We start from the raw sequence: 13,335 nt of genomic DNA on the forward strand, positions 1-13,335 counted from the left end.
ATAAAACATGCAGTTATGCCAGGACAGCGTCTCACTTTGACAGAAAAAATAATTGTCCTTTTTTCTCATTTTTTTGTATATGTTAGTTATTTAAGTACCACAGAGCAGCAAAAGCAGATCACCACACCTCACTTTTTTTCTTCCTCTTGAAGGCTATAAAAAAATATTTTTCTTCTGTAAACCAGTTTGTATCTCGCATCATACTTGTCTTTTTCATAGGAAGATTAACACTCTTTCCATACAATGTAGCAAGCACATGTTGGAAACTCACTGGAGATCTTTAACTACAACTTCAAAACTCTGATAAGTAAGCCACTGTACCAACAGCACTGTATAACACAGCTAGTGTGCAGGAAGTGGGAAATACGGATTATGGATGGGAAAAAAAAGAGCTTTTCCATAGCACTATAGAGTGCTTTCCCTCACTCCTGATATGGTTAATTTTTGTACTGTTTCTTAACTTCAATCCTCCAAAACCTTTGCGTAAGTGAATCAGAAGTGAATTCAATGAAACTGCACTATGAACTAATGACCTCTGTGACATTTTGTGAAAGCTTTATTTTTTTTTTTATTTTTAACTGGAACTGCTAACACTGAAGGAATCTTGCAAATGATTTCAAAGTGATTTTAACAAAAGGATAAATAGCTTCACAGTCTTATGACACAGCAGCTACAGAAACTGATGATGTGGCACAAGACTTTTCACTGGCAAATCAGAAGGGGGCTAAGGCTATTATTTCGCTTTGCCTTTCCACAAGGCTCCTTACCACAAAACATGGCTTAGAGACATCTTTTGCTCCTCCATCTGGGTTAGGCTGTTTCTCAGATGATTTCACCAGCACAGTAACTTGCTGCCTGCTACAACTTGAGCCTCGCAGACTTCCAAAGAGTAAGTTTGCTTGCTAAGCAGGAATAAAATGAACTGATTGTTATTTCTGCAGTTAAAAGTGATTCATGCATGCTATATAATATTTAGCTTTCAGTTAGTGAACTGTTTACAAATATAGTTACTAAGCTTTGAGTTTATTACAGATGTAGAGAATCATGTTTTTAAGGTTTTCTATTTTCTCTCAGCTTTGTAAGTGTGCAGTTTATCACACTGTGCACACCTGACTTGTGTCTTCCATGATCAAGATTCACCTGACATGAATCTTTGTTTTAAAGCTAGTTAAGTTCTTAGAACTGCTTTCTGAAGAAGTGTTAGTATCTCAGTGCTTTGAGACATGACCTGCAAGCCTGGCAGGACAGTTACTATTCTACCAAAAATGCACTCAACTACAACCAAGATATAAAAACAAAACAAAAAAACAAAAAAACAAACAAAAAAAACCCCCAACAGCCAACCAACCCCAAAATTCCCCCAAACATCTCTTCATAAAACCAGGACAGACTTTGGTACTTATTCCATATGAAGCAATGATAACTCTCTTCATATCGTCTACATGGCAGGTAGATCAATTGCATGAAGGCGTAAGTAAGCTTTGTCCTTAAACTGAGCAGAACTTTACAGAGTTGTTCCTCTTGCTTTCTAAGGACTACTGTGGCATTGAGAACCCAAATTATTCTTTGGAAGTTTTGTGACACCTAGTAGAAGTGCTGAGAGAATACAACCAGAAGGTGAAGCTAAAGCTCCAGACTAAAACTGAGAGGGAGTAACAGGAATCAAAAAGGAAACAACATGAAATAGGCATGGGGGACAGATTTTGTAAGGATCTGTTTAAAGAGCCAGAATCAAGTCACAGGATGTAGAGACAGATTTTACACACCAGGTCTGACTAAATGTTAGAAATATGGTAATAAGGTGTTCTCCCAATAGACATTGTCTCCTCCGGAAGCACAGGACTGCTTCTCAACCCAGCAAGCGTCTGCAAAGTTTATCAGCATAGCACATTTACATAGTGCTTGTAGTGCAAAGCTGCTCTCTGTGTAGATGTATTTCGGCTGTTTACTTAGATTAGCTCAGGTATCTGAGGATGCTGTAGGGAGATGGAAACCTTGACTCCATTCAAACCTGGTTTTAAGATTTTAATCAGTTACAAAACTTGATTAAAGGAAGATTAAATACAAATGATACAAATTCAGAAAGGCAAGTTAGACAACACCACAAATTATTTCACCCAGTCATTGCCATACACTGGCTCTGTGCAATACAGGAAGTTGACAAGCATGGATTAAATTCATGATATTGTTACTACTTTATTTCTTAGAATTCTCTTATTTAGTTTGTGGAATACACCATGCATTAGGCATCAATCACCACTATGAAGCATAAGAAATCAGCATTTAGAAGTCTTACCTCCTTTGTTATTGTGTTCAGTAACCAGATCTAAAGAGTATCAAGATAAAGAGAGCCCCCAAATAAAAAACACGAATGTCATTATTACAAAAAAGATAAAAACCAAACACAGCGTATCTGCTTTCCTCTGCCTCAGGGTTCTCAGACTATACTGAGTAAAGTCTCTTAAAATTTTCCTTTATATATGTGCTTTGACCTGCAATGTTACATTTTGACTCCTCTGCTGTTAAAGTTGAACTGCCTGACATGATTCAGAACTCTTAATTCTGCCAAATAATAGGGTTCCTCTGACTGCATAATGTGTTCTAAAATGTTTGTTTGGCTTTGAAGAACAGAAATTTGACAGGCAAAATTATTTGTCTTTCACAATATCAGTATTTCATCTCAGAAGATAAAATTCAGGTGAAACTAATTGAAGGTAAATTAGTCAGTTAATTTATAAATTACATACTATTACAGAAGCATGGTAAGACTAAAGAAAACTTTTATCAATGAAGATCTTGCATTATGTGCAGTACACAGTGGTTCAATTGCATTCAATTATAAGAACAGAAAAATTAAATTTTTATCATCATTAATGTGCTCTATCAGCCATGCTTTGCAGAAAATAGAAAAACAACATAAAATGCTACAAAACATGCAACCACCAATGCCATGTACATTCCTATTTTACCTAGACAATTGGCAATGAAACCAGTTTCACTGTTCTATTTATATAAGCAATCCTGCATTTACCTTGCCTTAGATGAGGATATACATTTTTAACAAAAATAACTTTAAGAACAAAAACAAAAGACAAGCCATGGCTTGGATGCTTATAAGGATAGCAAATTTCTTCACAAGGACTGTAGTACAATGATAACTTGGATTATTTAGAGAGGTACTGAAATCCCACCATGGAGTATTTTCAAGGCTCATGCAGACAAAGGCTAGGCTCCCAGTTGGAGCTGGAAAAACTTCATGGCATCATGGAATGGTTTGGGTTGGAAGGGACCTTAAAGCTCACCCGGTTCCAACCCCCTGGCACAGGCAGGGGACACCTTCCACTAGACCAAGTTGCTCCAATCCCCATCCAACCTCACCTTGAACACTGCCAGGGATGGCATAGCCACAGCTTCTCTGGGCAACCTGTGCCAGTGCCTCTCCACCCTCACAGGGAAAAATTTCTTCCTGGTACCTAATCTAAATCTACGCTCTCTCATCTTAAAGCCATTCCCCTTTTCCTGTATTGATGCTTCTTAAAACCAAAACTTGCATGTTATTTCCTTTACCATTAAAACTTATTTTTCCTTCTCATCAACAGGATAAAACCTACAAATTTAACCATGGGAATTCTGAGCCAGCTATCAATCATTCACCTCCTCTGGGCTGTTACAGTCTTTTGTCAGTACGAAGACTATGACTTTGAGGATGAATACGAGGAGGTGCCAGATCAACACCCATTTTATTTTAATCCAAGTACACAAGCTGAAGTTCCTCACTTTCCTTTTCCAGTTGAGTGCGCCAGAGAATGCTTTTGTCCACCAGCTTTTCCATTATCAATGTACTGTGATCATCGTAAACTTAAGATGATACCAAATATCCCTAGTCACGTCCAACAACTTTATCTGCAAAGCAACGATATTGAAGCTGTGCCTGCAGGACCATTCTCTAATGTTACCTTCCTAAGAGAAATTAACCTCAGTCACAACAAAATTAAATTTCATATGATCGACCATGGTGTTTTTGCCAAACTTCCAAACTTACTGCAAATTCATTTACAACATAATGAATTAGAAGAATTTCCATTCCCACTCCCTAGCTCTCTAGAGAGACTCCTCCTTGGTTTCAATAAGATTTCTCGGCTATCTGGAAACGCACTGGAAGGATTACCTAACATAACCATGCTTGACCTTTGCAACAACTTTCTTGACGACTCAGTACTCCAAGGAAAACCCTTTTTAAACATGAAAAATTTAATGCAGCTAAACTTATGCAACAACAAATTGCAGACTATGCCCCCTGATCTGCCATCATCACTTATGTACCTCTCTCTTGAAAACAACTCAATTTCTTATGTTCCAGAAAACTATTTCAACAGACTTCCGAAAATCATTGCACTAAGAATGTCTCGCAATAACCTGCAAAACATTCCACGCAACACTTTTAATCTACCCAACCTTCTAGAACTTAATCTTGGACATAACAAATTGAAACAAGTTTTCTATATTCCAAGAAGTTTGCAGCATTTGTATATCGAAGACAATGACATTGAATGTATGTTGATGGTTGCAATTCTTTAAAAGCAAAAATCATAGTGGATTTTGGCATTGGTTGTGGGAGGGGGGAGAGTTTGATATATTTTCCCTCTCAGCCAGAGTTAGGAATTTTTAGCCTATACAAAAAAACAAACAAACAAAACCCCCCAAACTATCAGAGGCATCTCTTTTGTTGTGTCATTGGTTTCAAGGACCTGCCATCTTACAACTTCTTAGGTCACATACAAACCAAGCGTAGAATCCAGCAGTCATCCAAATGTGCATGCCATTCAAGAGGTACTCTGATGTCCTTTGCAGAGAGGTGAGCTTGAGCTATTAGTGTTCTGAACTAACCAGATAATGTGGAAGACCACCACCCCATCGTCTTCAAGAGAGAATGAAAACACATGCTCTGTTAGTTGAAACCAAACCAGTGAAATTAGAAAAGATTCTAGTCTTTGCACCTTACCCCTAATTTTCAATATTTTTTTTTTTTTCTAAAAAGTTAGTACCGTTTTTTGTAAGCTAAAACCTTTTTAAAAATTGCTGTTTAGGCAATTGATCAAAATATACAGAGAAAAGGAATTATGAAAATATTCCATTCACATAAAATAATAATTACAAATTGTAGTGGTGGTTATATCTATTTTTTTCTTTAGCCCACAATTTCATACTTTGCAAACCCCAGAATTTTTATCATCGTTATTTACAAAATCAATTTAAAATACAGGGAAAGTTTATGTTAGTGCTGTGCACAACAAAAATATTTTCTGCTTTAATTTCAAAGCACAAGTTTCAGTTTTGCAATAGGTCTTAAACAGAACCATTTTCTGTATTTTAATTAATATTTTTCTCTCTCTTACAGTCATAAACGTTACTTTGATGTGTCCATCTATTGATCCACTGAACACCAACCAATTAACCTATATACGGGTGGACCAAAATAAGCTTACAATTCCAATCAGCACATATGCTTTCTTTTGCTTTCCTCACATTCGAACCATTTATTACGGTGAACAAAATGTTAATGCCAACAAATCAACTCAACTAAGAATGACAGTGTTCCGACGATTTTTAACACGAGAAGAATACCATGAAGCAGATGAAGACCATGAAATACAGGATCATGAAACCGAAGAAGAGCATGAAGCAGAAGATAACTATTTTCACCCATACTTTCAGTAATTATCATTAATGGGTATATATAGAAACTGTTACTTAGTTGTAGAGTATTAATATCCACTATAGAACAGTGGGATAGTTTGGGATATTTAAGATATATATAAAGTGGAGATAAGATTTTAGTGTAGGTAAAAACCTGTTACTGATGAAGTAAAAAACATAATACTAGGAGCAAAGAGCACCTGTGCATTAGACAGCAACCTAATATACAACCTGGGTTGATGATGGACCCATCCTTATGGTGAGCAGCCTAACTTGAAGAAAATTGACCTGAAAAAGCTTTTATGTTCTCAAGTGATCCAGCTTGCAAAATTACTAAAATACAAATCAATGTCATGCTCAATAGCAACAAGCAAATAAGGCACACATCTGTCCAGCTACACATTAAAGAAAATAAGAGGATGAGATCACAGAGATACTTCCACAAGGTTCCTCCACAACTTCCAGAAATAAAGACATTTCTTCCTCCAATTTCTAATTTGACAGGGGAAAAAAAAACAACAGTTTCAAATGTGCCTCATATTATGTTTGCAGTGTCCTGCCAACATGTATTATAACACGTACTTCTCAGCTTGTACCTCAACTACCACAACTATCACAACTCATTCAAATCAAAGGAGATTGTAGTTTACTAGTAATATAGGCTATAAATGACCACTCAAAGGTCTTAGAATCCAAGGAAAATTATGTGCATTAATACAACTGAACCACTAGTATTTACATTTTACCTATGCTTTTTCCCATTATTTTAGAAGGCAAATTAAAGCGTGATTTAATCTTTTTATTATAATTGTTCACAATGTAGTACTGATACAAATAGTGTTGGGGTTTTTTTTAACTATTTAGACTATTCTTCTCTATAGTTCACACCCATTAGCTATATTCTTTACAGTAGAACAAAAATTGCTCAAAGCAATCTGAAGAAAAGTACTACATACTAGTCAAGCTATGCAGGGTTTTTTGTTATGTCTTACACCTAGAATAGATCCAAATATCTACAGGGTAAGGTAATACTAGAGGGCACTTGAATGCTTTCATTTTATTTAAATTCTTTATTGTTCAGTATTTTGTTCCTGATAAATCTTTGTTAGCCGTGAGGAAGGATCACAATTTTCAACAAGAAAAACAAGTGACTGCAAGAAGTGGAACCATACATTATACTACCAACTTTATATTATGTTTTAAGTGTACAAAAACTAAAAATGTGGGCAAACTTGTATTAGTATTTCTAAAACCTTTCAGACAGGTTTGGTTGTTACTCTTGCAATTTCAGTAATTTTTGGAAGTCCATCTTTGTTTTTTTTAGTTTCTGATACAACAACTATAGTATTAACAAAATGAAGATACTTACTGACACTTCCTTTTAATGGAAAGAAATTCCTCATAAGCCCATGGTTATAACCTTTAAGAATATATACAGTCTTTAAGAACAACTGGTGTAAAAATTAGTGGATACAAAATTTGCTATACCATTATGAAGTTGTGGGCCTTCAGTCAACCCAAGAAATCGATTCTTTCTCTCCTTTCCCTTTTTTAATCTACTTTCTGAACAGATATAATATTAATGGTGAAACATTTTATGGTTACCCCACACATTTACAGTGCTGCAGTACCAGCCTCAAGTACTTCTGGCTTCATGAAGGAGGAATATATGTATGTGTTCATTACCTTATTTAAATAGTGTTACTTACAGTATATACACAGCTATAACTTTATAATTCTAACAATAGAAACATGTTGCATATTAGGGAACCTTTATAAATTTTCAACTACTTCAGATTTTAAAGTGAATAGAGCACAAAATGCAAATCTAAATAGAGGCTTTTTGAAAGGCTTGCTGAGCTTTTAAAAAGCTATCCACTTGCACTATTCAAATATTGTACAAGTATTGTATCTGTTAACCACAACTTTCTGCTTTTAAAAAAACATTTCTGAAGCAAAATGTAGCTTTAGTTTTAAAGTAGAATTAAAGATACTGACTTTGTAGAAACCACTTACATTCACTTCTTAAAGTTTAGGTCAAACCGATAATTGAAAACTTTTTAGCTGTCTTACTACATTAATCTCATTCAGATGGAACATAGAATTGTATTGCACTTCTCATTCATTGGTATTATCACATCTCATCTGTGGCAAATACAATGCTATTATTTAATAAAGATTTTAGGGTTCTCAGGGAACAAAACACTTCCTAATCTTATGCCTGTGTTAGAGATACAGGAAAAATAATGGCATTTCTTGGAAGAAAGGTTGTTAAAGACACAAAGCACAGTAGGTACAAAAGTGCTGAGCTGAAAACTGCTGGAGAATGAAAGAATATTGGGACATGGGATGAGACAAGAATCATGCATGTTTATCCTGTTCTCAGTCTTCCCAAAGCATGTGCTTACGACCACTGCTGGAGACCGGATATTCTAACACTAACCTTCATTTTGAATTCCACACCCAGTTCCATGTTTTCACTATCCTGGACTAAGTTAACATGCTGGTATTGCTCTTCACTATTAATAAATGCTTATTGCCTAGATATAGTTGAATTTTAAATTTTACTTTTTTTTTTTAAGCACTATCAACTATGGTTAGATGCGGAGGCATAGTCTAGTCAAATTTGGGAATAGCATGTGCTCCATATTGCAGTGCTCTGTAGCAGAGGCAGCCCAGATGTGTGCAGAGTTCTACATAAACCAAATTACATTGCTACATAACCACATAGATTTTGCTATTAAAACATATTTGCTTCATGTTTCTACTGGTATTTATTCTCAGAATATTAAATAGGCTTTTTAAGCAGGAAACAGATTCATAAACTGAGAATCAAACATGTATTAAAATGCTTATTTTATCAGTAACAGCAAAACCTAATGAGTATTCAACAGCTTAACTGCTTTCTTCACAACAGAGTCAGTAAACAATACTTCTTTTCTTCCCCACAATCCATATTATTGTATGGTATTTGTAGGGTATTATTGTAGGGTATTTGTAGGGTATTGTAAAAATCAAAATAAAGAAAAATAACAGTAGTTTAATCTGACTGCTTACATTTGTTCCTTAGGCCTCAAAACAGTGAGAATATATTTCACCTTTTACCATTTTTTGTTACTGATGGTATTTAATACTTATAAAGCTTACTCCGTGAGATATTTTCTTCAGTGTGCTGATAATAAAAGTTACTTGGATTAGGAAAGAAGCTCCTCTATAAAAACCAGGTGGTTTACATTTCAGTTTTCCCTGACTTCTTTTAACATATTCACATTCCACTGTAACAATATGAATCAATTTCATTCTTTGATTCCCAGCTTGATCATTGCAAGCAATAAACACAGGAATTTCCTACCTGAAAAACACCAAGGGGGAATATACTGTTTTTTTAACAAGAAACCTATACGCTGAAAGAGATTTCACAATTATTTTCCAATACTATTGCAGGAGTATGAACTTTTCATGTATAAATCGAACTGTGTATACACTACTGGAATTTATGGAACTAGTTATAGAACTCCACAAATGTACATATTTATCATAAAATGTTTTAAAAAAATTTATCCAAAAATTACATTTCTAACAACCTAATTAATTTTAAAGGAAAATAAATACCTTAATCTCCTAATTTATTGCACAAATTCATCATCTACAGAGGAAGAAAATCAACCTTACCCATTGTAAAGCACAACACAAGGAAAAAAAGATAAATATGAAGATTATCCACAAACATGGAGAGTAAAGCAGATGTTTGACTAACATAAGGAACAAATGACAGGCACACAGTAGTAAAAAAAAAAACCAACATATAAAGCCTTAGTGCCCTAACCCTAGTGTCCATGCAGACAAAGTAATGGCTCTCAAGAAATGACAACATTGTGATGAAGAAATAATATCAATTCAGGAAGGAATTCTAAAAAACTTTCATAAATTGAAGGAGGTTGGCTTTTGATTCAGGATATAACTGATGACATATAGGCAAAGTTCAAGAGGACATACATTCTACAGAGAGGTCTGGGTAAATAGCCGACAGTACCGTTCTTCTAGTTACCATTTGGATTTGTTAACTGTAGTTTGATTTCTGTTTACTATCGTGCATGATTTGTAAAATGGGCTTAATTCATTTGTAACATGATGACTGGTTCAAGGAATCTGTTTCTTTACCAGAAATGCAAGGAACAAAGGTAATGTCTTCAGCTTTAAAAAAATCTTGATTATAAATCAGAAACATATGGAAGGATGCTCATACAACCACTAGGGCATTTTTCAGCTGTGTCTATTTTGCAGTTGGTGGCCCTAACTGTGACCTTAACTTAATCTAATTCACTGAGCCTTGGATATAGTTGCAGCTTTTCATAAAAATATTGAAGGCATTTATGCCTAACTATTTCATTTCCAGTAATTTTTTGGTCATCTTTAGGAACGTTCCAATTTTCTTCTGTAAGACATAGTGACATTATTTATTTTACATTTAATACTAACTCCAAGCCCTCCTCCGTCCCTCCAGGATGCTGAATTGGAATATACTTTACTTAATAACACACAATGCCTCTTCCATAGTATCACCTTCAGTCCAATTTCTGTGTATTGCTCAAGAATAAACCAGGAGACTGCTTCCTCCCTTTTAGGTACTCTGGCTTTTTGTTCCCAGAATGAATGCAGCGCATGCATAGTCATTAAACTGCCTTAAAAACTATTTTTACATCCCTGAATCAGGATCTCAACAGAAAGCAGAAGGGGATGCAGGATTTACACAGAAGTTACATATCACACAATGCACACAGTACACAATATACATGCAGCAGTCAAAACATGCAGCTGTACCATCAGAGAAATAATTTTAGGATGTAAAAATCAATCAGGCCACAAAACAGTCAAGCAGAAAAGGCCTGCATTATAGAAAAATAAAATTATGTAAAGAACAATCCAGAATACTTACTTGTTTTAGGTTGAAAAAGAAGAAAACAGAAAGATAAACACTGAGTTCAGTTTTAACATGACTTCATGCCTTTGTTCTCTTTAACAGTAAATCTGTTTCACTGCTTGCAGATTATTTTATACATGTTCAATAGCCACCTTTTACTGTAAAAACCTTTTCAATTACGATTATTCCAACCCAGAGCAGCTGGTAAGCATTGTAAAGTCTCACTTCATAAAAAGGACATGCTAAGGAATATTGAACGTTACCTTTCACATGAAGGAAAAAAAAGATCACATGCAAAAGAAAATTCAGGATTGTATTTAGGTCTGTAAATGCCCATAAAGTTTTTAAAAGGTTTCCTAATTTCTCCCTATCTCATTCTGTCACTGACATACTTCTACCCAAGAGAAGACATTAACTTTTGAACATTCTGCATAGGTGATTCCTAGTGTTCATCAGGCATAAGTAAACTAAGCAATAATCCATAGTACTTTCTTTCAAGGACACTTAAAAAATAACAAAGCCCCCAAACTACAGAACCAGCCAACATTGTCCTTTAGAGATTCTGACACAAGATGAAAGCCAAGTTCTGTAAGCAGCTGCAAACATACACTTTCTTTGCCTAAATACAGAACAAACCTGAGTATTTAAAACTAAAAAAAAAAAATAAATAAAGAATCTCAGCTTTATTTCATAAGGAATATCTTGATAGCAACCTTATAGCACTCTCCCTAGTGCTGCCTCACATCCCTATTAACTCATGCACCCCAGAGATAAGTGCTAAGTTTTGTTTGGTGGGGTTTTCCCCATTTTTCTTCTTCCCCCCCTTTTTTTTTCTTAGTGTTAGGCCTCCCATCACATCATCATGAGTCTTCATATAGCACTGCCAGTCCCTGCTTCCACCTAACTCCTGCAGACACGCTGGAGAAGTAATTTCCAACCAACCAGAAAGGGAAGGCTACTTCCCCTCTGGTTATCTGGCTTTTTGTAGGTCAATCAGTTCTTCAGTACTTTGCAGGGGTTCACCAAGAACAAGACTTAAGTGCCTCACAGTAAGAATTACCAGCAACCAGCCCCCAGTTCCATTATAAAACACATTACACCATTTTAAAGTAATGCTAAAAGAAGTACAGAAATGCTCTTTCCTACAATTTTTATACTTAGTTGCTAAGGATTAAGTACAAAATGCTAAGAACCAACATGATAAAAAAAAAACAACCAACCAAAAACAATCAAAAACAAAACAAAAACAAAAAAAAAAACCAACATGCTAGCACCTATGAGAACTTCTTTTTGCCAAAACTCACAGAAAATGAAGAAAACTGCCCTCCCACTTAAATGGGTGTAATTTTCTCTGGCAACAAATGATGGATGAGAGCTGCTCATAGCAGCTTTGTGGTATGCACCTGCATGATTAACTTTTAAGAAAAAAAAAAGTTATCTCTTTTTATCTGCCTTTCGTAGTGCTGGTAGTAAGTTGAGAATAGAAATGAACTAATCATACTAAAGCTCTGAGCAGGTCAGAATACAAGGCCACTTCAAGACAAGATTAATCTGACCTGGACATCAGCCAGTTCAAATAACATACAAAACCCACTTGTCTGCCTGCAAAACAAAATCATTCCTCAGTGCTTTTAGGATATTTTCAGTTTGATTTTTTACTTTACCTGCCCTTGACATGTAAGCAGTACTAAATATTAGATTCCTTCCCAGATGCTGGATTTAAATCAGCAACATGCATAGGTTGGAGAATTACCTTAATTTCTGCCTTCCTCTCCCATACCTTTCCTACCTCTGCTCTCTGTATCTCATCCAACTTATTTCTCCCCATCCATCCTCTTTTTCTCTCCTAAAAGCTTTTTATTCTTCATTGTCTAACCTGATAGAAGGTAACACTGTGGAACAAATATTATACCTACTCTGTATGCAAACCTTATCCTCTAAAGTTAAGTTTCTCTGAAAGCAGAATCCAAAAAGCAAGTGTCTCTTGTTAGACTGACTTGGATTCCCTCTACTAGAAGAGGTGTTACACTTAATTTATACCTTCAGCTACATTTCATATCCTTCAAAATTGGGGTGAAATTTGTAGCATTCTAATTTAAGACAGGATTCCATTTCAACACAATTAGTAAAATAACCATTTTAAATGCCTAACATTTCAGATGAAAGTATTTTGCAGGGAAGTCAGTAAGTGAAAATAAAGTAACATAGGTAAAAAAAAAGACACATCTGACAAATCAGAAAGCATAATCACCTCATCATAGCTCTTTTCAAAAACTGGAGCTCAATGAGTTAATACAGCTTGCTTAGCTTTCAGAAAAGAAACCACTTTCTAAGTATATAGATCCTTGTAACTACAGTCCAAACAACAGATAGGTATATCAAACTTCAAAGCTCTTAGTGCTTAGAAAGTACTTTCTGCTTGTCAGAGTGAATACTTCCTGACAGCTTCCCTATTGCTGATGTCTATGAATCACATTTTTTCCTTTCAGATTATTTGAATATTGTGGTTATTTCAAGAATAAAGCAGCACTGCTGCTGAAAAAAGCAATACTATCCCTTCCTTGTTTGCAGCTGCTTGCACTTGTACTTCCCCTGCCTTGGGTACGAGCAGCTGTTACATGTTCAGATAAAAACAATTTTTATCTTAAATTATTTGTTGATACTTTTTCTTCTTCCTGGCACAATGGATGACAAGTAGATGAAATACAGGACAAGAC

General features: G+C 35.3%; 2 protein-coding genes across 4 annotated transcripts in view; one reads left to right on the forward strand and one right to left on the reverse strand.

Annotated features, from left to right (window-relative positions):
* Nucleotides 1-13,335, reverse strand: part of CENPP (centromere protein P) — a 140,038-nt gene that overhangs the window by 97,967 nt on the left and 28,736 nt on the right. The gene's annotated exons all lie outside the window — the stretch shown is intronic.
* On the forward strand, nucleotides 719-6,531 carry OMD (osteomodulin). Of its 2 annotated transcripts, XM_062630674.1 has the most exons (3): nucleotides 719-889; nucleotides 3,600-4,552; nucleotides 5,399-6,531. In XM_062630674.1, the coding sequence occupies exons 2-3, from the start codon at nucleotides 3,622-3,624 to the stop codon at nucleotides 5,716-5,718; spliced, it is 1,251 nt and encodes a 416-aa protein (XP_062486658.1). In that variant the 5' UTR covers nucleotides 719-889; nucleotides 3,600-3,621; the 3' UTR covers nucleotides 5,719-6,531. The 2 variants fall into 2 exon arrangements, with proteins under 2 accessions (XP_062486658.1, XP_062486659.1); XM_062630675.1 differs by lacking the exon at nucleotides 719-889 and having other exon boundaries at nucleotides 3,582-4,552.

This window comes from Pezoporus occidentalis, unplaced genomic scaffold (genome assembly GCF_034315485.1).
Source record: "Pezoporus occidentalis ecotype Australia unplaced genomic scaffold, CSIRO_AGI_Poc_V1 ctg359, whole genome shotgun sequence".
Taxonomy (NCBI): Eukaryota; Metazoa; Chordata; class Aves; order Psittaciformes; family Psittacidae; genus Pezoporus; species Pezoporus occidentalis.

Excerpts from the sequence above, each read along its gene's own strand:
- OMD (XM_062630674.1), top strand. The coding sequence starts at position 3,622 with ATGGGAATTCTGAGCCAGCTATCAATCATTCACCTCCTCTGGGCTGTT. Across the intron at positions 4,553-5,398 it reads CGAAGACAATGACATTGAAT|TCATAAACGTTACTTTGATG; the intron begins GTATGTTGATGG and ends TCTCTCTTACAG.